This window comes from Microcaecilia unicolor, chromosome 1, assembly GCF_901765095.1.
Source record: "Microcaecilia unicolor chromosome 1, aMicUni1.1, whole genome shotgun sequence".
NCBI classification, from domain to species: domain Eukaryota; kingdom Metazoa; phylum Chordata; class Amphibia; order Gymnophiona; family Siphonopidae; genus Microcaecilia; species Microcaecilia unicolor.
The window spans coordinates 649,385,117-649,409,155 of NC_044031.1; the positions used below are offsets into that span (position 1 = coordinate 649,385,117).

The 24,039-nt window shown below is 46.3% G+C and overlaps 1 protein-coding gene across 1 annotated transcript in view; it reads right to left on the minus strand.

Annotated features, from left to right (window-relative positions):
• The window catches only part of SSH3 (slingshot protein phosphatase 3), a 142,753-nt gene that overhangs the window by 85,391 nt on the left and 33,323 nt on the right, over nucleotides 1–24,039 (minus strand). Inside the window, 2 exon segments of the mRNA XM_030185766.1 lie at nucleotides 211–403; nucleotides 601–638. Coding sequence (XP_030041626.1) covers nucleotides 211–403; nucleotides 601–638 — 231 coding nt within the window.

Below are 24,039 nucleotides of genomic sequence, written 5' to 3' on the forward strand. Positions count from 1 at the left end.
GGACCCCTGGCGGTGGCAGGGGGGGGGGGTCAGTGGGCTAAACTGTGCCCCCCCCCCCCCCCACCTTGGGCTCTGGCCTATGCCCCTGTCTATAAGTCCATAAAAAATTAAAGGTGAATGTCTAGCTGGCATGGAACTCATTGGTAACCAAAAGCAGGGATGAAAATAGAAGTGTTGTGGAAGAGCCTTCTGGTTTCCACATTCACTCACCAGTCTAATGTTGTCCTGTGGCCGAAGCAGGCCCACCATAGCCTGCAGGTGACAGCGCTGCTGCTGGTCCTGAGTTTGAGCGCTCCTTGTCCTCTTGTGGCCCAGGGATGAAAGTGGAATGTTCTGGATATTATCAGATTCCTCTTCTTCTTGAAGTAACAATGCCGCCCCTTTCACCATGACAAAGCTGTGACTGTTAGCAGGAAAAGAAAAGGAGAAAAATATTATGGGAATACAAGAGAACCTGAGGCAAGCAAAGGGAAAGGGCAAAGTGGAGAGAAAAGAAAAGAAAAAATTGAGAGAGAAAAAGTAAAAGGGAAAGGAAGAAAGAAATGAAAAGAAGAAAGAGGTGAGGTGAAGAGAAAAGAGGGCTGGAAAGGTGTCTCTCACCGCCTCTGCATCCGACTCCTCCTGTTACGCTCTTCATCCTGAGGAGAGAAGCAGGGCATACTTAATTGGTTCCTATTTTGATTTTTTAAGTGACTCTCTTTTCCCAAGTTTTAAGAGTGACAGAAGGGCTACTTGAACAGCACAGACTATAATACTGCTCACTGTACAGGTAACACACCCTGCACACTTTACAAGTGCACAACGTATGCACTGCGCATGCACAGTACACTGAAACTTGCCTTACTAGTGTACACGCATACTCATATATTATAGTGTTCACTGCACAGGCTGCATACACAGCACGCTTTAAAAAGTGCTCACTGCACAGGCCACACGCATGCAGCACCCACACACATAGAGGATGCTTTAATGGTGCTCACTAGAGGGCGACTCTAGAACAGGGCACCAAAGGTAGACGGGTTGTCTGCCTATTCTATAACGGCACCTGCATTTAGGCGTGTCCACTTACATCAAGTCTGTGACTGGCGTAAATGTTAGCGCCATATGTGGCTCTTTAGCACATAAAACTTACAGCATTCTGTAAGTTACGCGCATAAATATTAGCTCCGCCTACTCCTACCCAATGAACACCCCCTTGCATTTACACACTAAGGCATTTGTGCACGTAGCTTATAAAACAACGATGAGCTGAGCACACAGCTTGCACATGTGTGTAAGCATGCATACACATGCCTATGTACTGATATTCGATAGACAGACATGCACAACTGGTGGCCGGTTATAAATTTAGGGAGTATGTGGGCTGCACCACTCACTCACTCTGTGTAGGGAATTTATACTCCACAGGGCCACTAAGAGACTGAGCAGGGCCTGGGGTGGGGCAGGAGGCGGGGCTGGGCAGGATTGTAAGTACCTTGGCTGACGGGGATCCCAAGGCCTCACCAGCAGAACAGGTCTTCCTCCAACACTGGTCTTTCCTCTTGCCACTTTGCCTGCCCCTGTGGCTGCTTTTCTCTCATGTTACGCATGCTTGGTTTCAAAACCGAGCAAGTGCAGCCTAAAGGCCCAGCAGCTGCTTGGCAGGCAATACAAGGCGGGCCCAGTGCCGCAGTTTTCTCTCTCCTGCTCCTGTCGGGATGCAAACACCCGGGTCCCGTCAGGAGCTGGAGAGAGAAAGAGAGAGAGACCCCAGCACGGCCCCCCTTGGAGGTCTGGGGATTTTTGACCCCCCCCCCCCCCCCCCCCCTTGGTGGCCCTGATTGATGGAGTATACACAAGACAGAACAGTTCAGATGTCTTTGAATTTCACAGTATGGAGCAATGACAGCAAAGGTAAATCCAGCTACAAGGTCATGAAATTCAGTATCAAAACCCTGCCAGATGCTACCCAGAGCCTTTTATAGTAGTCAGTTTCCATCTACACACCCTCAAGGCAGGTTCTGAACCCAAATGTTTTTCCTAATAAACATCCTTGAAAGGGTGATCCATGTCCTGTGTATCAATCACTTACATCATAGCAATCTTATAAGCTTAACATGATGTTCAAAAGCTCACACTAGCTCAGACATCTACATATAAGTACATAAGTAATGCCATACTGGGAAAAGACCAAGGGTCCATCGAGCCCAGCATCCTGTCCACGACAGCGGCCAATCCAGGCCAAGGGCACCTGGCAAGCTTCCCAAACGTACAAACATTCTATACATGTTATTCCTGGAATTTTGGATTTTTCCAAGTCCGTTTAGTAGCGGTTTATGGACTTGTCCTTTAGGAAACCGTCCAACCCCTTTTTAAACTCTGCTAAGCTAACCGCCTTCACCACTTTCTCCGGCAACGAATTCCAGAGTTTAATTACACGTTGGGTGAAGAAAATTTTTCTCCGATTTGTTTTAAATTTACTACACTGTAGTTTCATCGCATGCCCCCTAGTCCTAGTATTTTTGGAAAGCGCGAACAGAAGCTTCACATCCACCTGTTCCACTCCACTCATTATTTTATATACCTCTATCATGTCTCCCCTCAGCTGTCTCTTCTCCAAGCTGTATAGCCCTAGCCTCCTTAGTCTTTCTTCATAGGGAAGTCGTCCCATCCCCGCTATCATTTTAGTCGCCCTTCGCTGCACCTTTTCCAATTCTACTATATCTTTCTTGAGATGCGGCGACCAGAATTGAACACAATACTCAAGGTGCGGTCGCACCATGGAGCGATACAACGGCATTATAACATCCTCACACCTGTTTTCCATACCTTTCCTAATAATACCCAACATTCTATTCGCTTTCTTAGCCGCAGCAGCACACTGAGCAGAAGGTTTCAGTGTGTTATCGACGACAACACCCAGATCCCTTTCTTGGTCCGTAACTCCTAACGTGGAACCTTGCATGACGTAGCTATAATTCGGGTTCTTTTTTCCCACATGCATCTATTTGCTACTCATTTGCTAAAAGATGTGGGCTCCGTTAATGGTGCGCAAAGACAGGCGCCAAAATGATGCACACTGAGTTAGTATTCTCTAAACAGCGATCTGAGCAGAACAACCTTTACAGAATACTAGCAGCACGCATTTCCTGATGGATTCTATATATCGCACCTAGAGGGGCATAATCGAACGCGAATGCCCATCTCCATGGGTGTCTATCTCTGAGAACGGGTAAGTGAAGGGGCGGGACAGACCGTATTTTCGAAAAAAATGGCCGTCCATCTTTTTTTTCGATAATACAGTTTGTGCCGGGCAAATGCATCGGATTTGTGCGGATTTGAGCTGGGCGGGTTTCGTTTTTCAGCGATAATGGAAACCAAAGGTGCCCAGCTCAAAAACAAACAAATCCAAGGCATTTGGTCGTGGGAGCGCATTTGTAGTGCACTGGTCCCCCTCACATGCCAGGATACCAACCGGGCACCCTAGAGGGCACTTGTAACAATTAAACAAAAAAAGTAAAGTATCTCCCAAGTCCATAGCTCCCTTCCCTTGGATTGCTGAGCCCCCCAAATCCCCCCCCCCCCAAAACCCACTCCCCACAACTCTACACCAGTACCATAGCACTTATGGCTGAAGGGGGCATCTAGATGTGGGAACAGTGGGTTTTGGGGGCGGTTTGGAGCACTCCCATTTACCACCACAAGTGTAACAGGTAGCAGGGGGATGGGACTGGGTCCACCTGGAAGTCCAATGCACCCACTAACAACTGCTCCAGGGACCTGCATACTGCTGTGATGGAGCTGGGTATGGCATTTGAGGCTGGCATACAGGCTGGAAAAAAAGTTGGTAAAGTTGTTTTTTTTATGGTGGGAGGGTGGTCATCCCTGATTCCCTCTGGTGGTCATCTGGTCATTTAGGGCACTTTTTGGGACTTGTTCGTGGAAAAAAAAGGGTCCAAAAAATGACCCAAATTAGCGCTAAAAACGCCTTTTTTCGATTATCGACCGAAGGCGCCCATCTCTCCTCGGCCGATAAACACGCCCCAGTCCCACCTTCACCACGCCTCTGACACGCCCCCGTCAACTTTGTCCGTTTCCACAACAGATTGCAGTTGAAGACGCCCAAAATTGGCTTTCGATTATACCGATTTGGGCACCTTTGCGAGATGGGCGCCCATCTCCCGATTTGGGTTGAAATATGGGCACCCATCACTTTCGAAAATAAGGCTGCTAGCGTTCTGTGCTGAAATGCAAGCGTATTCTATAACAACAAGTGTAACTTAATTAGCTAACAAACCAATTAGTGCTTTTAATAGCACTTAATAATGAGCACTAATTGGCAATAATTAGAATTTATGGGCTTAACTCGCTAAGCATATTCTGCAACCGCACAGTGTGTAAATTCTAACGTGCGGAGCCAAAAAGAGGCAGGGAAATGGACGTTTTTGTGGGTGTTCAAAAATGTATGCACACAGTTATAGAATATGCCCCTCTGCGCCAGTATTTACGCCTCATTTCCTTTGGTGTAAATGGATGTGCATTAAGGAAATTGGAGAGTCATGGGATAGGAGGTAGGGTTCTATTGTGGATTAAAAACTGGTTAAAAGACAGAAAACAGAGAGTAGGGTTAAATAGTCAGTATTCTCAATGGAGATGGGTAGTTAGTGGGGTTCCCCAGGGGTTTGTGCTGGCACCGCTGCTTTTTAACATATTTATAAATGACCTAGAGACGGGAGTAACTAGTGAGGTAATTAAATTTGCTGATGACACAAAGTTGTTCAAAGTTGTTAAATCATAGGAGGATTGTGAAAAATTACAAGAGGACCTTACGAGACTGGGAGACTGGGCGTCTAGATGGTAGATGACGTTTAATGTGAGCAAGTGCAAAGTGATGCATGTGGGAAAGAGGAACCCAAACTATAACTACGTCACGCAAGGTTCCGCGTTAGGAGTCACGGACCGAGAAAGGGATCTAGGTGTCATCATCGATGTTACGTTGAAATCTTCTGCTCAATGTGCTGCTCCGGCTGGGAAAGCAAATAGAATGTTGGGTATTATTAGGAAAAGGATGGAAAACAAAAATGAGGATATTATTATGCCATTGTATCACTCCATGGTGCGACCACACCTCAAGTATTGTGTTCAATTCTGGTCGCCACACCTCAAAAAAGATATAGTGGAATTGGAAAAGGTGGAGAGGAGGGTGACAAAGATGATTCAGGGGATGGGATGATTTCCCTATGAGGAAAGGTTGAGAGGCTAGGGCTCTTCAGCTTGGAGAAAAGGCGGCTGAGGGGAAATATGATAGAGGTCTATAAGATAATAAGTGGAATGGAATGGGTTGATGTGGAGCGTCTGTTTACACTTTCCAAAAATACTAGAACAAGGGGGCATGCGATGAAGCTGCAGTGTAGTAAATTTAAAACGAATCAGAGGAAGTTTTTCTTCACTCAACGCGTGGTTAGACTCTGGAATTCGTTGCCAGATAAGGTGGTTGTGGCAGTTGGCTTAGCAGAGTTTTAAAAAAGGTTAGACGGCTTCCTGGAGGAAAAGGACACAGAATATTATTGAATGGACGTAGGAATAATCCACTATTTCTGGGATGGGCGGGATGAAATGCTTGTTCTTTTGGCCGCTGTCAGAGACTGGGTGCTGGGCTAGATGGACCCTTGGTCTGTACCAGAATTGCGATGTTTATGTCTTATGTTAGGAACTAAGCGTATTCTATATACCACGCCTAAATCTAGGTGCCACTTATAGAATACGCTTAAACAGAAATTTATTCCATGTCGATTTTTAAGGTGCCATATATAGAATCTAGCCCTTCAGGCCTAACTTTGGGGGTGAACATTTACACCTGCCCACAGGTGGTGTAAAGGCTTGCACCCAATTGATGGCATTAGACACTGCGTCTAATATCTGGGAATGCCACAACCCACCCATGCCCCCTTTGGAGTTACATGCTACGAAAATTAGGCGTGCATGTTCTAGAAGACAGCAGATCCATGTGTAACTCCTAATTATTGTCAATTAAGTGCCTGTTAATGCCAATAACAAATTAGCTAATTTGTTTGCCTGCATATCTGCGATCCGTGCCCAAAATTGCACGCCCAACTCTGGGCGACCTATACAGGATATCTGGAGGTGTGTGTCCATCATCAAACTCACAGAAATGCACTTGAGTTTCTGTGCAGGTAAAATTCCAGGCACCGGGCTGCCTGGGTTCCTAAAATCTGACATCCAGAATAGGAAAGACACTGCTCCTTGTAGAGGGAGCTATGGAGAGATGACACTGCCACTGCCAATAAGGTTTGAGAAGAAAAATGGCTGCTGTCACCACGGGCAGGGCTCAAGGAAAAAAGCACTTGCTGTCATCATTGCTGGGGCCATGTAGGAGAAAGACTGGAGGGGGAAGAAGAATCTGGAAGAAGCAGCAGGGACAGAGGGGAAAAAGCTGGAAGGGAGGGATGTCTGGAAGGAGAGGAAAGATACCGGAAGGGAGGAAACAAATGGGGGAGGGAAGGGAAGGAATAAGGATAAGGGTAATGCATTTGATATACTGCCTTTCTGTGGTACAACCAAAACGGTTTACATTTATTATATTCAGGTATTTTCTCTGTCTCTAGAGGGCTCACAATCTAAGCTTTTTGTACCTGGGGCAATGGAGGGTTAAGTGACTTGCTCGGGGTCACAAAGAGCTGCAGTGGGAACTGAACCCAGTTCCCATGGTTCTCAGCCCACTGCATTAACCATTAGGCTAATCCTTCTACTTCCTTGAGGAGAGGGAAAGATAACGCAAGAAAAAGTAAAATAAAGGAACATAAGCAAAAAGAAAATAGACAAAAGTGAGCAAAACATTAAAAAAATAAGTGAAAAAATTAGGAAAACTGTTTTCATTTCTAGTATGTGTCCCCACCAGCTGGCTTCCAGATCTCTACAGTATTATGTCACCTTACATTAAACAAGAATTGTAACAGCAGCATGGTTCAAGGAAACACAAGTAAATGGTGATTTACTACTGCACTCTCAAAATCACAACTTGTCAACATTGGAACACTGGTGTAAACAGGGGAGGAGAAGGAACTGGTCACTGCTTCATATAGAACAAAAAAAAAAAACATCTTGAGGATTCAATCATCTGCCCTCCAGGCTTTCACTTTCCAAACTGGAAATAGGCTCCGTTTAAAAATATTTCATACTGGACAGGGTCACTGTACTGCTAACCTGTCCAGATGGGTCGAGCATCAGTTTCAGCATGGGGTCCCACTCTATGCTTAACAATGACAGGCGACAGAAACTGCAACATAAGCCTGTTAACTAACTTAGAAAGTGTCCTGATAAAAAAACTCACCCTACAGATGAGGAAACGGCCTTTTGCTGGATCAAAGGATACTGGGCCAGATGGAACTTTGCGGTCTGACCCAGTAAGCAATTCTTGTGTTCTAATATATATATAATAATATATATATTATTTATGTCAAATAAATAAATGACATGTGCATTAGCATCTCCAGGAGCGAGTGTAGGGATCAAGGAGGGGGGAGGGGTCATCTGTTTACTACTACTAGGATTACGGCATAGACAAACTACACATTGTGCCTAGAACTTGAATATTTTAAGAACCCTATCAGATGTATAATGCTGTGGTTCCCAAGGCAAATTTCTGCCCTGGTAAGTCAGCTGCTGGCACAAAGGCCAGCAGAGGTGGGCTGGAGTCACTGCCACCTGCAGAAGTCCACCTTTCCTCTCCACCCTTTCTATATTGGCCTCCAATCTGCAGGAGGAGCAGGGTTGCCAGGTGGAAAATTTTTTTCCAGCCCACTGGAGCCCAAAAAACAGCCCAAAAACCGCCCAAACACAAACCCCGCCCCTGACACCCCCACCCCCGCGTCACCACCCCCGCCCCCGCCGTCATCAACCCCGCCCCCGCCGTCACCGGCCCCGCCTCCCACGTCACCGGCCCCGCCTCCCCGTCATCGGCCCCGCCTCTCACGTCATCGGCCCCGCCTCCCCGTCATCGGCCCCGCCTCCCACGTCATCGGCCCGCCTCCCACGTCACTAACCCCGCCCAAAACGTCATTAACCCCACCCAAAAACGTCATTAACCCCGCCCCCCCGCGGCCGAAAAAACCGCCCGAAGCACAAAAACCAGCCCAAAAAACCGCAACCCGCCGCGGGCAAAAATTTCCCGCGGCGGGTCGCGGAAAACCGCCCAATTGGGCGGTAAAACCGCCCACCTGGCAACACTGAGGAGGAGCTGGCGAGCAGCACTTCTTACTTGCTGGTTTCTCCTCTGCAGCCAAAATCACATGGGTTCCTGACCTGTAGTCTAAATGCAGGCAGAGAAAAGCTAACAGAGGAGGCCACAGTAGCTAGTAAACACTGCTCACTGGCTCCTGCCAGGTGGAGAGATCAGAGATAGCAAGTTACCCAGTTCGATTTTGGGACAGTCCTGGACTTATGACCACCCCATCCTGGGTGAAACATGTAGCCACAATTTCAGTGGGCTATAAATTTTACATTGCTTTGGGACGCAAGTTCAGAACCAGAACTGTCCCAAAATCTCCTGCCTGGAACTAGGTAACTTGATATATCTGGATCAGGCTTTGGAGAGAGGGAGAGATAATGAAGTGATTATACAGGGTGCTGCTGGGGGGGTGGAGTCTGATAAATCAAAAATTATGCTCCCAAGAATGTTTTTAAATACAGGGGCACTAAAGCTGTAATGTGTTGTAAATCCCAACACATACAATACAAATGAATATGCAAGGTGGTAAATTCTATTATCACACACTAGCAGAGCCTCAGAGGTAACTCGTTTCACACAGGGTACAAGCCCTGTGATTTACCTAGATCATCATCGGCCCAATGAAAGCTGATGTGAGATTCGAATATTAAACTCAAAATTTTTACAAAACCACTTTGTAATTTCATTTCAATCATAAAAGCCTTCTTTACTTATCTTTAAATATCTTGTTTTAAGACTGCCACCAACACGGCTATGTTTCGCTAACCCTGCATTAGGGTGATAGCCCTAACAAGAACTCCGGCAAATTTCCACAGCGTTGTTTTACTTCCAAAATGGCATGCGCCGGTGCTCTTGTTAGGGCTATCGGCCAAAAAAGCAAACTGGTTGCTAGAAATTATTAGGAAAGAGATGCAAAATAAGACCAGGAATATTATAATGCCTCTGTATTGCTCCATGGTGCAACCTCATCTTGAGTACTGTGTTCAATTCTGGTCGCTGTATCTCAAAAAAGGTATAGCAGAATTAGAAAAGGTTCAAAGAAGAGCAACCAAAATGATGAAGGAGCTGGAACTCTTCCAGTAAGAGGAAAGGCTAAAGAGGTTAGGGTTCTTCAGCTTTGGAAAAAAAAAAAAAGACGGCTGAGGGGGGGATTTGATTGAGGTCTATAAAATCCTGAGTGGTGTAGAACAAGTAGAAGCGAATTGATTTTTCACTCTTTCAGAGAAGTACAAAGACCAGGGGGCACTCAATGAAATTACATAGAAATACTTTTAAAACAAATAGGAGGAAATATTTTTTCACTCAAACAATAGTTAAGCTAAGGAACTCATTGCTGGAGGATGTGGTAACAGCGGTTACCGTATCTGGGTTTTAAAAAGGTTTGGACAAGTTCCTGGAGGAAAAGTCCATATACCATTATTAAAATGACTTAGGGAAAATCCACTGCTTATTTCTGGGATAAGCAACATAAAATGTATTGAACATTTTGGGGATTTTGCCAGGTATTTGTGACCTGGATTGGCCACTGTTGGAAACAGGATGCTAGGCTTGATGGACCTTTGGTCTGTCCCAGTGTGGCAATACTTGTGTACTGTTATTGAGATAGACATGGAGAAAGCCACTGCTTGCCCCGGGATTGGTAGCATGGAATGTTGCTACTATTTGGGTTTCTGCCAGGTACTTGTGACCTGGATTTGTCATTGTTGGAAGCAGGATACTGGGCTAGATGGACTATTGGTCTGACCCACTATGGCTATTCTTATGCTCTTATGAGTAAGAATCTCATGAGGGGAAAGAGGCAACAAAATCTGTAAAAAAAAAAATCTCTCTAAAAAGTTGACCCAGTAAACAAGTAAAACCAAAAGACTAAACTACAAATGCAGTAGGAAATACAAGGTACTTCAGCGGCCACAAGAAAATCCAAACTTTACACAAGAATGGTTAAGGGGAGTTCAACTTAAACTTGAAGATGAAAGATTGATGGTTGCAGTTGGCTACAGCCAGGGACATAACGGTTCACAGCCAGTACAATGCAGATTCTGTAACACAGAACTGGAAACCATTACATATGTGCTAATGTCAAACAGCATAACGTGGTAGGTGTTAGCATGGCTCATCCATTGGAAACTCGGTAAATTCCAAAAAATTATTATAGCAGAAACACTAGGACCATGACCCTGACCAAACTGTAGAATAGGGCTCAACAAATCCCAGGAACTGAGACACCATAGTGCCTGGAAACTGGCCTCTAGTGCCTGGGTTTCGTGTCCTCCAAAGGTCCTGGCTGCCCCTGCCACAAATACATTATGATTTGCTATTGTGTATTTTTTTTTATTATGGTGTTTGCAAATCCCTGAAAACCCACCTATTCAACAAGGCATACCAATAGCAGCAGCAACTACAAATGTAATACATCGCAACCTTACCTATTACCAACAATGTTCTTGCTTATATCTACTTGTTTGAATTTCGATCACGCTATTTTCTATTACCGGTAATGTTTTCTACTTATTTTTACTTGTTCAAATTTCGATTATGCTTCTCTTTATGTAACACTAACTTATCTCCTAATCTACTTTCTACTAATAACGACACATCGTAAGCCACATTGAGCCTGCAAAGAAGTGGGAAAATGTGGGATACAAATGCAATAAATAAATATAATTTTCTAGGGTTGCCTAGCAATTGATTGTGATCCACTATGAACCAAGTTAGATAACACAGAATATAAGTGCTTTTTAATGTAATGTAATGTTATATCCCTCCCTCCAGCAAGTGGAGACTGAGAAACTGTTTGACCTTTGCATATTGCCTGCTGCAGCCAGGAAGTGAATCAGTGTCTCCAGCAGGTGAACAGACATCTGACTGGTGCAGGAAGGCAGAGGAAGGCTCCGGAGGGGAAGGCTGACTGACTGTTGTACCTGCTCTGCAGAGTCAAAGGCCCAGGGAGGATCCTCTTAGCTTAAGGAGAACAAAAGTGAGAATACTATAATGCCTTTGTATCGCTCCTTCCTGCGACCACACCTCATATATTCTGGTGCAATTCTGGTCACCACATCTCAAAAAAGATAAAGCAGAATTAGAAAAGGTACAGAGAAATGCAACAAAAATGATAAAGGAGATGGGGCAACTTCCCTATGAGGAAAATTTAAAGAAGTTAGAGCTCTTCAAAGCTTGGAGAAGAGACGGATGAGGGGAGATATGACAGAAGTCTATAAAATACTGCGTGGAGTGGAACAGGTAGACATGAATTGCTTGTTTAATCTTTCCAAAAATACTAGGACTAGGGGTCACGCAATGAAGCTACTAAGTAGTAAATTTAAAAAAAACTGGAGAAAATAATTCTTCATTCAATGTGTAATTAAATTCTGGAATTTGTTGCCAGATAATGTAGTAAAAGCAGTTAGCTTAGCAGGGTTTAAAAATGGTTTGGATAATTTCCTAAAGAAAAGTCTATACGCCATTACTAAGAAGGACAGGAAAATCCACTACTTTTTTCTAGGATAAGCAGAATAAAATCTGTTGTACTGTTCTAGGATCTTGCCAGACCTGGACTAGCCACTGTTGGAAATAGGATACTGGGCTTGATGGACCTTTGGTCTGTCCCAGTATGGAAAGGCTTATATGTTCTTATGTAGGGCTTCCTACATGGAACTGATAAACTTATGGGGAAAAACATCCAGAGAGAGGGAAAAAAAAAAAAAAAAGAAAGAAGGAACAGGAATTCCAGTGCTGTTGCAGGCCTCAGAAGACCCAAAGGCCTGCCAGGGTAAAATTTATTTACTTAGATTTTGCTCACACCTTTCTTGGCTGGCCAACACAGGAAACACTGCCCACAACACAAAAAGCGAGACACTACATACAAAGGGGAGAACATGCAATAGCAGTAGGTTGCTGTATTGCAGGCCCCAGTAGAGCTGTGAGCGCAGCTGGCTAATGCGGCAGCTGGCTCGTTCAGGCCAGCCCCATGATATGAGTTTGATGGGCCTTTGTGCTGTCTGAATGGTGTGCAGATTTATAACAGCCTCATGATCTCTTTCATGATCTCTTCCAAGCAAACCAGCACAGGTGAAAAATCTGTCCTGGATCGGAGGCTGGATGGCCTGGTAAATTAAAAGTGCAGGTAAGGGAAATGGGACTTGATATACCACCTTTCTGTGGTTTTTGCAACTACATTCAAAGCGGTTTACATAGTATATACAGGTGCTTATTTGTACCTGGGGCAATGGAGGGTTAAGTGACTTGCCAAGACAGAGTCACAAGCAGCTGCAGTGGGAATCGAACCCCAGGATCAAAGTCCACTGCACTAATCACTAGACTACTCCTCCACAGGTAAGGCTTCACTCTGCTGAGATCCAGGGTCTTCCTCCTCTCGTACATCCTCACAGTCAGCCTGGCCCTTCACAGGCTTATCTTGAAGGAGCAGGGGTTGCTTGCTACAGAGAATAATCTGCTTTTGGCTGAAAGTAAGACCAGTAGGGAAACAGCACCTCTCCCTTCAGCAGGTTAGGCAGGGGCTCCAGGTACTCTGAAAGGGAGATATGTTGTTTCTGGCCTCCATTTCTGTAACAGCTAGGGCTGTAAGTGGTTGGGCCTGCATTGGTAGAGGTCAACAGGCGATAGGAAACTGTCAAGAAAACCCAACAGCAGAACATGCCAGAAGTGTGTCCATTTGTGAATAACAGCATCTGGGATTGAAATGGTGGCCTGAGCTAACAGGCAGCTGAGAAGGGGCACCTGGCACAGCACTATAAAAGGCAGGTATGGCCTTCTCCCACCCAGCTTTGGGGGAAATTCTGGTACATCCCACTGGCCTCAACTGGTCTGGCAAGGATGAAGAAAGTTTAATTATGCATACCTGATTAATTGTTGCTCCATAGTTCTTCCAGGCCAGACTGAGTTCCCACCTGACAAGAACAGGGTGCCCAGAAAGTACAGGATAACAGGGAGCTAAAGCAGCACAGAACTGTAGCATAGTAATAACCAGTAGGAAAACAATTATGGTTTCCCATAGAGGCAGTAGTCCAATAGCGCCTGATAGAAAGTATTGCCTGGGCCAATTTATGAACATCTACTATACCACCAATCAAGCACACAGCAAGGCAGTTTACAAACAAAATGGCTATTTAAGTAGCAGAAGATAAGAGGAAAAAATAGCTAAGGCACAAGAATATTAACCGACTCCTTGGCCGCAGCAGGCTACATTCAGAGGCCAAGCAGTTTCTCTCCACCTGCTGGAGGGAAGGATATATCCCACTGGTCTGGCACAACTCAAGGAACAATGATCAGGTAAGACATAATAATTGTACTATTCCACAGGCATGAGCAGGTGGGGGAAGAGAGGTTGGTGGTTGGGAGGCGAGGATAGTGGAGGGCAGACTTATACGGTCCGTGCCAGAGCCAGTGATGGGAGGCGGGACTGGTGGTTGGGAGGTGGGAAATACTGCTGGGCAGACTTGTATGGTCTGTGCCCTGAAAAAGGCAGGTACAAATCAAGGTAAGGTATACACATATGAGTTTATCTTGTTGGGCAGACTGGATGGACCATGCAGGTCTTTTTCTGCCGTCATCTACTATGTTACTATGTTTGTTACCCTTCACTAATGTCAAAAGACATCCTAACCTCATGGCAACCATCAGTGATCTTCCGTGGCACTTTCATGGATGTTTCTTACATGCAGAGGGTTACATTAAGTGTGATAACAATGGCCTCAGGGGCACGCAGTAATGCAACATTCACCAGGGGCCTAACAAATTTATGCTCCCCCTAAAAGGGAAAAGATCCACTCCAGAAAAGTCACATAAGACAATCTAGGGATCTGCTCCACTCAGAACTAGGGACGGGCGGGATATAACTATTTTACAGTTCACTTTATTTGCTCAGTCCAGTTGATTCAAAATTCTTTAGCAAGGTTGTCGACAGGAAGTTTTGTGAGCAAAATGTTTTTACCCAAATTGCCTTGACCCAAAGAATTACATTTAAGGTACGTCGGTTGGTATTTAAAGTTTTGAGAGAAGGTATGAGGGCTACTCAGTAACTAACTACCTTGTACTCTTGGTATGCCCCCTGTTGCAGCCTCTATTTGAGCTTGTCTCGTTTGTTGGACGCGTCTTCTCTTCGAGCTGGCAGGTTGGTGAGAATCAGAAGTAGAGCTTTCACAGCTCCAAGATTATGGAATGCACCACCTGAAAATATTAAGGGCTAAATCTGAAGCAAAGTGCTTTAGGAAACTACGGAAATGTTTTTATTTGCTAAAGCTCGACTCCTAATCCTTGTATTCTTTAAGAAGATGATCTTTTATTGGATTTGGAAAGAAATTGTTATGACATATTGTCCTGTTTTGTGTTTATACATTCTGGCAATTACTTGATCACTGCACAGAATGGTCTTGTACCAGCTGAGTGGTTAATAAATGTGTTACTTAATAAGTAAACATTCTCATCTGTGCTCACTGAAGTGCCCACAACCTAGGGGTTTGGCTCAGGTCTTAATTTCTTTCTAACTGGCTAAGTGTACCTTGGGTTGTGTATAGAATACTGATTTTCACTGGCACAATGGGCTGGAAGACCATCTGCCCTTGAAAACAACAGAACCCCTTACAAGCATCACCTCAAAAAGGTTATCCAAATGTTTCCTCTGCATTATTTATTCATATTTAGCTAGGAATCATTCCTCATCCCCCCCCCCCCCCCCCAGGAGTAGCCTAGCGGTTATTGCACCGGACCTTGATCCTGGGAAACTGGTTCAATTCACACTGCAGTTCCTTGTGACTCTGGGCAAGTCACTTAACCCTCCATTGCCCCAGGTACAAATAAGTACCTGTATATACTATGTAAACCGTTTTAAATGTAGTTGCAAAAACCACAGAAAGGTGGTATATCAATTCCCATTTCCCTTTCCCACTGTCTTATTTCCAGACTGCACACCTTCCATCTCGCTATTTAGCTAGTAGGAGAGCATGTTCCATAAGGCTAAAGACAAAATGGGGATACATTTAGCAGAAGTCTGAAAAGGGCAATGGTGGTCACATTTAAAAGGGGAGGTCCAAGAAAACAACAAGGCAGTCGGTCTGAAAACGCCAAGATGGGCGCAAACTAGCAGACCAGACGAGTACAAACTTAGAATGTGAGCCCTCCTGGGACAGAGAAATATCCAATGTACCTGAATGTAACTCACCTTGAGCTACTACTGAAAAGGTGTGAGCAAAGTCTAAATAAATAAATAAAATCAGCTGCAGGGGGAAGGTATAGGAGGTGCTGTAGGGATTAACGGGAGGGGGGGGGGGGTCCTTGCCTGATTGAGGAAGCAACAAGCTGTTTTTACCTTGGTGGTACATCCCCTTTCAGGCACCATTTTGGTTTTATTTGCCCCTGATACAGCCCTAGTGGAGGGCGAAACACTGCCGTGATGGACACTGATTTTTAACCCATCCATGTATTGTAGTTAATCTATAAATTAATTTACTGACCTCTCATTTAGACTACTGCAATCTGCTTCTTGCTGGCCTCCCACTTAGTCACCTCTCCCCCCTCCAGTCGGTTCAAAACTCTGCTGCCCGTCTCATCTTCCGCCAGGGTCGCTTTACTCATACTACCCCTCTCCTCAAGACCCTTCACTGGCTCCCTATCCGTTTTCGCATCCTGTTCAAACTTCTTCTACTAACCTATAAATGTACTCACTCTGCTGCTCCCCAGTATCTCTCCACACTCGTCCTTCCCTACACCCCTTCCCGTGCACTCCGCTCCATGGATAAATCCTTCTTATCTGTTCCCTTCTCCACTACTGCCAACTCCAGACTTCGCGCCTTCTGTCTCGCTGCACCCTACGCCTGGACTAAACTTCCTGAGCCCCTACGTCTTGCCCCATCCTTGGCCACCTTTAAATCTAGACTGAAAGCCCACCTCTTTAACATTGCTTTTGACTCGTAACCACTTGTAACCACTCGCCTCCACCTACCCTCCTCTCTTCCTTCCCGTTCACATTAATTGATTTGATTTGCTTACTTTATTTATTTTTTGTCTATTAGATTGTAAGCTCTTTGAGCAGGGACTGTCTTTCTTCTATGTTTGTGCAGCGCTGCGTACGCCTTGTAGCGCTATAGAAATTCTAAATAGTAGTAGTAGTAGTAGTAGTAGTAATCTTCTCTGGTCTGCTACTTTGCTCTCACATTTAAAAGGGATCCTCCAAAATGAATCCACTCATAAGAGGCAGCATGAGAAGAGTATTGCACCAGAAGGGAGGACAACACAAGATACACACACCCATCAGACCAGAACCAGTGGTAATGTTTGTTTAAAAAAAAAAAAAAAAAAAAAAAAAAGATGGTTATCAGGTAGTGGCCTGCAGCGGCCTCCGCCTTCTAATCCAGCTGCAATAGGGAAAAGGAAGCAAGTTCAAAAATATGCAAGGTGGGTGACATGGCCTAAAATCTCTACCGAGTACAACAGAGTGAGCTACTTGCTCTGTTGTAGTTACAGCTGGAACATTTACAGAGAAGTCATTAACAAGTCAAAACATAAAGCGTTAGATCTGGGACTGTTGGAGTTCAGTTCACAGCAAACTGCAGTAGTCTATAAATAAAATGTATCGAGCAATGGGCAGGGCTGGGGTCCTTTGAAGGAGGTTTTGTGCCCTTGTTGCTAGGAGGAACAGAAAGTGGAAAGATCTTGGGGTCCCACCTTGCTCGGAAGGAAGTTCTGCACAAGATGAAAAAGTGAAGAGGAAACTCTGCGAGACAGTATGCACACTAGAGAGAGAGAGAGAGAATGAGAGTGACAGAGACTGTGTGAAGTGGAAAGAACAGGGGAGGGATAGACAACATGAGGGACATGGAAAGAAATGAAGAAAAAGAGGGATCAAGGGAGCACATGAGAGAGAGAGAGAGCGAGAGAGAGAGAGGGTTGGGGCACTGTGGTGCCATGCTAAAATTGGCAGGCTAAAATTTCATTTCACACAAACAAAACAGGAAAAGGCAAGTCAGTGATAACAGTTGTGAAAGTCTGGGAGACCTTATTGATAAACGGCTCAGTTAACTGGTGGATTAGCAGCAGAAACTCTCCAAATAACTTCACGGCCATTGTCACACTGTTATATTTTCCAAGACAGAGCAGGGGACTGCACTGTCTGCCACATTATCCCTTGAAACAACCCTGTACTATCCCCCCCCTAGGAATCCCTACAGCAACCCTTACACTCTCCCCCTGCCGCACTTTCTGTGCCATCCCCACATCATCCCTCCCCCTGGAGAATATCCTGCACTGACCCCCCCCCCCCCCCCCCCCCCCCCCCCCCCCCCCCACCATCCCTGTACTTTCACCATCCCCCAAAGTTTCCCCTTTTATCTTCCTTCACAACAGCCCTCATAGCACTCCTGCACTATAATTCCTCATAGCACTAGCCTCTACAGTATCCCCTGAACACTCCCACAGCAGCCTCCCCAAACAATCCCCTGTAGTACCTCTCCAGCATCAATCCCCTCGATGCCCCCTGCAGTACACTATACCCTACAACAGAGTTTTTCATCATAAGGTCTGGCAGCACTTCAGTGAGTGTGCCCCACTGACTTTCTCCCCCCACCTCCTTGCCCAGGGCAGTAGGGCATCTTTGTGCGATGACAATTTTGACCCTAATATTAGATGCTTTTTAAGCCAGAACAACCCCAGCTTGAAAAATTGTGAAGCTCCTTGTCCAATACTATCCCCACAGAGCCCCTGCACCATTTACCTATCACCCCCCCCACACACACACACACACACCGGGCACTATTCTCCATCCTTCCAGGACCTCTTACAGCATCTCCCATTATACCCCCTCTTCCCATACTATCTCCCTATAACATCTTCTAGTACACCTCTGATACCATCACTGCATGGAAGCCCCACCACCACCTTAAACTTTTGATACCCGATACATGTCCCCCATTCCACCTCTGTCATCCTCCCAGTTCTTGCAGCCAATAACCAAGATCATCTTCACCACACATATCCAAACCACTGTTTACATGTGTTTTTGGGCTTCTGTGCCAAGCCCACCACAATGGAAGTGAACCTTCTTGTAGCCCTAATCACAGCAGCATGCTCCTCCCATGCCCACCTCCAGCAACGGCAGCTCCTCCGGTCCCATCCATCTTCTGCTCCCTCTCTCTCCCCCCCCCCCCACACTCCCCAGTCACATTCATCTTCTACACTCTCTCCCTCCCCCTCCCCGACACCCCCTAGTCCCATCCATCTTCTGCTCCTTCTCCATCTCTCTCGTTTACTCCCCCACCCCCTAGTGGTATCATTTTTTTTAACCTTCCCTGCCCGGGCCCACCCTGTCTCTCTCGCTCTCCTATTGCCCCCCCACCACCACCACAGCACTGGAGTCTTCCAATCTCTTTCTCTCCTTCCAGCCCCATGGCACCTGGTATCGCTTCTCCCCCCCCCCCCCTCCATAGTCTTCCAATCCCCCGAGTCGCCGGCAGCCTCAACAAGAAAGCAGTATGCATGCTGCTTTAGACCTGCTCCTGAAGCCCTTCTCTCTCCTACAGCTTCCTGCCTATGTGGGAACAGGAAGTTGAAAGAGAAAGAAAGGTTTCTAGGGGCAGGTCTAAAGCAGCATGCGAACTGCTTTCTTGTTGAGGCTGCCGGCAGCTTGGGGGATTGAAGGACCGGGGGGGGGGGGGGGGAGGGAGAAATACCGCTGCAGCTACACCACTCAGGGGGATGCCAGGCAGAAAAATGGGGTGGCAGCTCATTTGGGGGGAGGGGCATTGTCCCCCCCCCCCCAAACTACACCCATGTCCCAGTCCCAGCCGTAGGCCTTTCATAAGTCAGTCAAAGTGATTCCTTCTGGACCCAGAACAGCAGCAGTTTTCAGGAGCCCAGGTGACCTGGTGGTGCCTTGGAAATTTTCCACCCTAATCAAGCATGCATCTTTGTTTATATGAAAACAGACTAAGTATCACAGCCAGCAGCATTTCTCAAAGAGAGCAATAGGCACCAGACTCACAGATCAGACCTGCCTGATGTCTGTTGGATCCTGCATTCCATTCTCCTTTGGCCGCAGAAGAAGGAAGGGGAGACTAACCAGGATATATACCCTGACACGCAGTGCACAATAGGAACAAGTCTGCACACTTTGTCCACATTATCACTGCAAGGATGGCCATGGTGGCCTGCAACTACGATGCTGGCAAAGTGCATGAATCTGATTAAGCAAGATGCAGGAATTCGAATTACTCACAAAATCACAGTTTCAGACGACTGACTTTTTTTCCTGATCTTACAGACAGCACTGTTTTTGGTGCACATTAACCAGAGGATTTATTAATACACTGATGATGGCTGGCCACCCTGTGGGTGACGTAATCCCCTTTCTCAGGGTACTACACTGGCTCCTACCCACTTCTGCATATAGCGTTCTCCCTCTGTGACTCTTCAATACCTCTTCTCTCCCTCTACCTCACCCTTCACAACCTCTGCTCCTGGACGAGGTGCAATTATCTGCACCTGGAGTGGAGAAGTAGCCTAGTGGTTAGTGCAGTGGACCTTGATCCTGGGGAACTGGGTTCGATTCCCACGGCAGCTCCTTGGGACTCTGAACAAGTCACTTAACCCTCCACTGTCCCAGTTACAAATAAGTACCTGTATAAACTATGTAAACCGCTTTGAATGTAGTTGCAAACCCCACAGAAAAACCATTCCCTTTCCCTCCATCACCAGATCCAACCTCGACTCTTTCCATGCTGCAGCAGCCTTCCTGAGCAGATGCGTCGTACTCTCCTCTCTGGCTGCTTTCAAGTCCCATCTCAAAATTGTCTAGCCAATATTCAGCTGAGGCAGTCAAGATTTTTATACCCGCTGCCGCAGGGGCGTAGCCAGACCTCGGTGGGAGGGGGGTCCAGAGCCTGAGTTGAGGGGGCACATTTTAGTCCCCCTGTGCCACCGACCCCTCCCCCGCCACTTTCAACCACCTCCGCCGCCGCTCCTCCCCCACCACCACTGCCGCCAGGTACCTTTGCTGGCGGGGGTCCCCAACCCCATTCAGCGCTGGTCTCCGGCGCGTTCGCTGATCTGTTTCTGTGAGTCTTGACTCCTGACGTCCTGCACGTCCGTGCAGGACATCAGGAGTCAAGACTCACAGAAACAGATCAGTGAACACGCCGGAGACCGGCACTGAAGAGGACTTCAGCTGGCGGGGGTTGGGGACCCCCGCCAGCAAAGGTACCTGGTGGCAGCGGCAGCAAAGGAGGGTCGGCGGCGGCGGGAGGGGATCGAAAGTGGCGAGGGAGGGTCAGCAGCGGGGGGTTGAAAGTAGAGGGGGGCCAGGGCTAAATCTGCGGGGGCCCATGCCCCCACCTAGCTATGCCCCTGCGCTGCCGGCTATGTTCCCAGATATTCAATGCCAGGTTATGTCTGGGCACCGGTGCTGAATATCCAGTTCTATGTTGCCGGCTAAACTTATGTAGTTAAGTTGCAATATTTAGCCCTTAACTGCATAAGTTCCAACTCTTCCTCCTAGAATGCCCACAAGTTAGCTGGTTTCAGCTCAGGCACTAACTGTGGGTATTTCAGTGGCACTAACTGGCTCTAAGTGCCGCTGAATATTCGCGGTTAGCCCCAGACAAGTGATTTAAATAGCTTGGAGCCTCTCCAGGCCATTTAAATCGCTTTTAATAATCAGGCCATGTCTTTCCAGGTACTTTTTTAAAATCTTAAAATCCTGGCTCTTCTAATCAAGCCTTGTTGATTTTAAACATGTTTCAAGGCAGACTAAAGTTTTAGTGAGTCCAACATCTCATCTTCAATAGTGGTCAATCCCGGTCATAAGTACCCAGCAGGATCCCAGAGAGTATGTCCCTTCCTCAAACCCAGAGATGAGCAGTGACTTTCCCAAGACTACCTAACACTGTTCCCTCTAAGCAGAGTGGGAGTCCTCCAACTGGATTGCTGCCAGTAGGGGGAAGTGCTTCAATATTGTGTTTTCACTCACTAGGAACAGGCAGGTTGCCTGGAGTCCACCAGATCTTCAGTGTTGCCAGGTGGGCGGTTTTCCGCGACCTGCCACGGGAAATTTTTGCCCACGGCGGGTCGCGGTTTTTTGGGCTTCTTTTTTTTCTTTTCCGCGGTTTTTCGGGTGTTTTTTTCGGCCGCGGGGGGCGGGGTTAGTGACGTTTTGGGCGGGGCCGATGACGGGGGAGGCGGGGCCGGTGACGGGGGAGGCGGGGCCGGTGACGGGGGTGATGACGGCGGGGGTGATGACGCGGGGGTGGGGGTGTCAGGGGTGGGGTTTGAGTTTGGGCGGGTTTTGGGCTGTTTTTGCGTTGGATTGGGTGGGAAAAAAATTTTCCACCTGGCAACACTGCAGATCTTGCCTTATGCCTTTCCCTCACTATTGAAAATGTGATTGTGAATCTGGCAGGACTTTAGGTGGAGGACTTCCACTTAGCTTAGAGAGAAATGGATTATGTCCCCCCCCAATATTCAGCTCTATTTAACCAGCCAGAACGGCTGCTGACCAGTTAAATAGTGCTTAACTGGCTATCTGCTGGTATTCAGCGAGGGGATAACCACCTATTCTCCGCTGAATACCCCCGGTTAGCGGCTAGCAGATAGCCAGTTATATCACCCGATATAACCGACTATCCGCCTAATTTTAAAGTCAGTTTAGCGGCCATATTTGGTCACCTGAAAATGTGGGATATCTTTGGCTGGATTAAAGACAACCGGATAAGTCTGACTTAGCCAGTTATCTTTAAGCCGACCAAAAATAAACCACATATGTAATGCCGATCACCGGAAACAGCCCAACATTGAATATCCAGGCTCAGCACAAACCGCTGGAGTTAGGTGGTCTAACTCCCGCGGTCTGAATATCGGCCTCATGAACTTTTTCTTTAGGAAATTGGCTTAACCAATTTAAAAACCAGATGTGTGAACTGCCTTGACCACATCTTCCAGCAACAAATTCCACAACTTAATTGTGTGATGAATGAAAAAAAAAATACTCCTTTCCTATTGTAAATGTGCTACACATTAATTTCCTGGAATATACCCTGTTTGAAAGGGTGAACAGCTGTTCCATATTTATCCAATCCACCCCACCCAGAGGTCGATGCAGTAGCTCAAGTTCAATTTATTTGATAAACTGCCTGTATATCCAAGGTAATCTAAACAGTTTACAGGGATAAAATGTGTGGATGGACTTACTAACACAACAAGCCAGTACAATACGGACATATGCAATGGGGAGAGGGAGTGAGGTAGCGTAGGCAGGAATATTTTTTTCCAGGGAGTACATCCCCCCACCACCACCACCACACGCACACACATCTTAAAATCTTCTCTGTGGCAGTCATAAGCTGCCTGCAGCCTGCACCAGGACTTCTTCCCTGAACTGTCCCGCCCCTTCTAACGCAGTTTCCTGTTTTGTGAAGGGCACGATGGTTCAAGGAGGCAGTCCCAGTGCAGGCTGCCTATGATACAGAATGACAGGGGGATAAAATTTGTCCCCGTCAGTTCTGTCTCCGTCCCCACCCCGTCCCCGCCCCATCCCCGTTGGCTCTGTTCTCATCTGCAGAAGCCTTGAACACTTATGATTTTATATTTAAATATTTTTATTAAAGTAAAAAAAAGGAACAATATGCTGTGCAACTGTTGTGTTTAAATTACAAATAGAAAAAATATTGTCGTCTGCATCAATCAATCAAACAACAGTCCAGTTGACTTAATGGGCTTCAAAGTAGAAAATGACACAGGGACCCCGCCCCCGCATGATCTGTCTCCACCCTATCCCTGTGGGCTCTGTCCCCGTCCCCATTCCTGCAGTTACCGCGGGTCCCTGTCCCTGTGTGATTCTCTAGCCTACGACTGCCACTGCTGCTACCCGGATGACAACTGCAGCAGAGAGGATATTAAGGTGGGTGCAGGGGGCTAGGTCTGACAGGGGGTGCATACACCACTGATGCACCTAATATAAATATGCCACCGAGGGAGTGGGAAATTTAAATATTGTCTTAGGAAAGGAAGAAACAAGAGGGAGGTTTCTAAACTCTCAGTACTGCAGAGACACAACAAGTAGAATCTGTTACCCATCCAAAACTCTCCAAGATCTTAAAAGCAATAGAAAAATAAAATGACTTCGGTAGAGCTTTGAACGTTCAAGTCTAAGAAAGAAAGGAAGGAAGATTATTCCGAAGGGTAGGAGCAACCAAGGCAAGAAGTCCTCATGGTATCCAAATGAATTTAAAGAAAGTTGGGAATAACCTAACGACGTTGTGTGGACAAGCGAAGAGATTTCTTGGGGGAATAAGGTATAAGTTTGATAAAAGGAAGCAAGCCCAGCAGATTGGATTTGATGAGAGAGCAGATGATTTTGTAAGGAATCTGGTAGGCCACAGGAAGCCAATGTTCAGACAAGAAAAGAGGGATCATGTGGTCATATTTCTTGCATCCATAAAGTAACTTAATGGCAGTGTTTTGTACTATTTGCAATCTACGTATTTGATAATTTGGCAGTCCCATAAGCAGACAATTACAGTGATTTATACAAGATTTTTCTGCATCTTACTCCCAATGCAGAAAGAGTTGTAGCACAGGAAAATCTGTACTGAAGGATAGCACAGTGGGCATGCAAATCACATGCAAACAGCTGTATAGGCAATCATTCCTGATGTAAAAAAAAACTGCACTGAAACCTAACACAGTTTTTCTTTTCCTTTAATGCTGAACCTTTACACCAACTGAGGACTAGAGTAAAAATGAAATGTGGAAAAAACAAGGGGTCATCTGAGGTGAATTCCTGCACGTCACCTCAGATGACCCAAGAACCC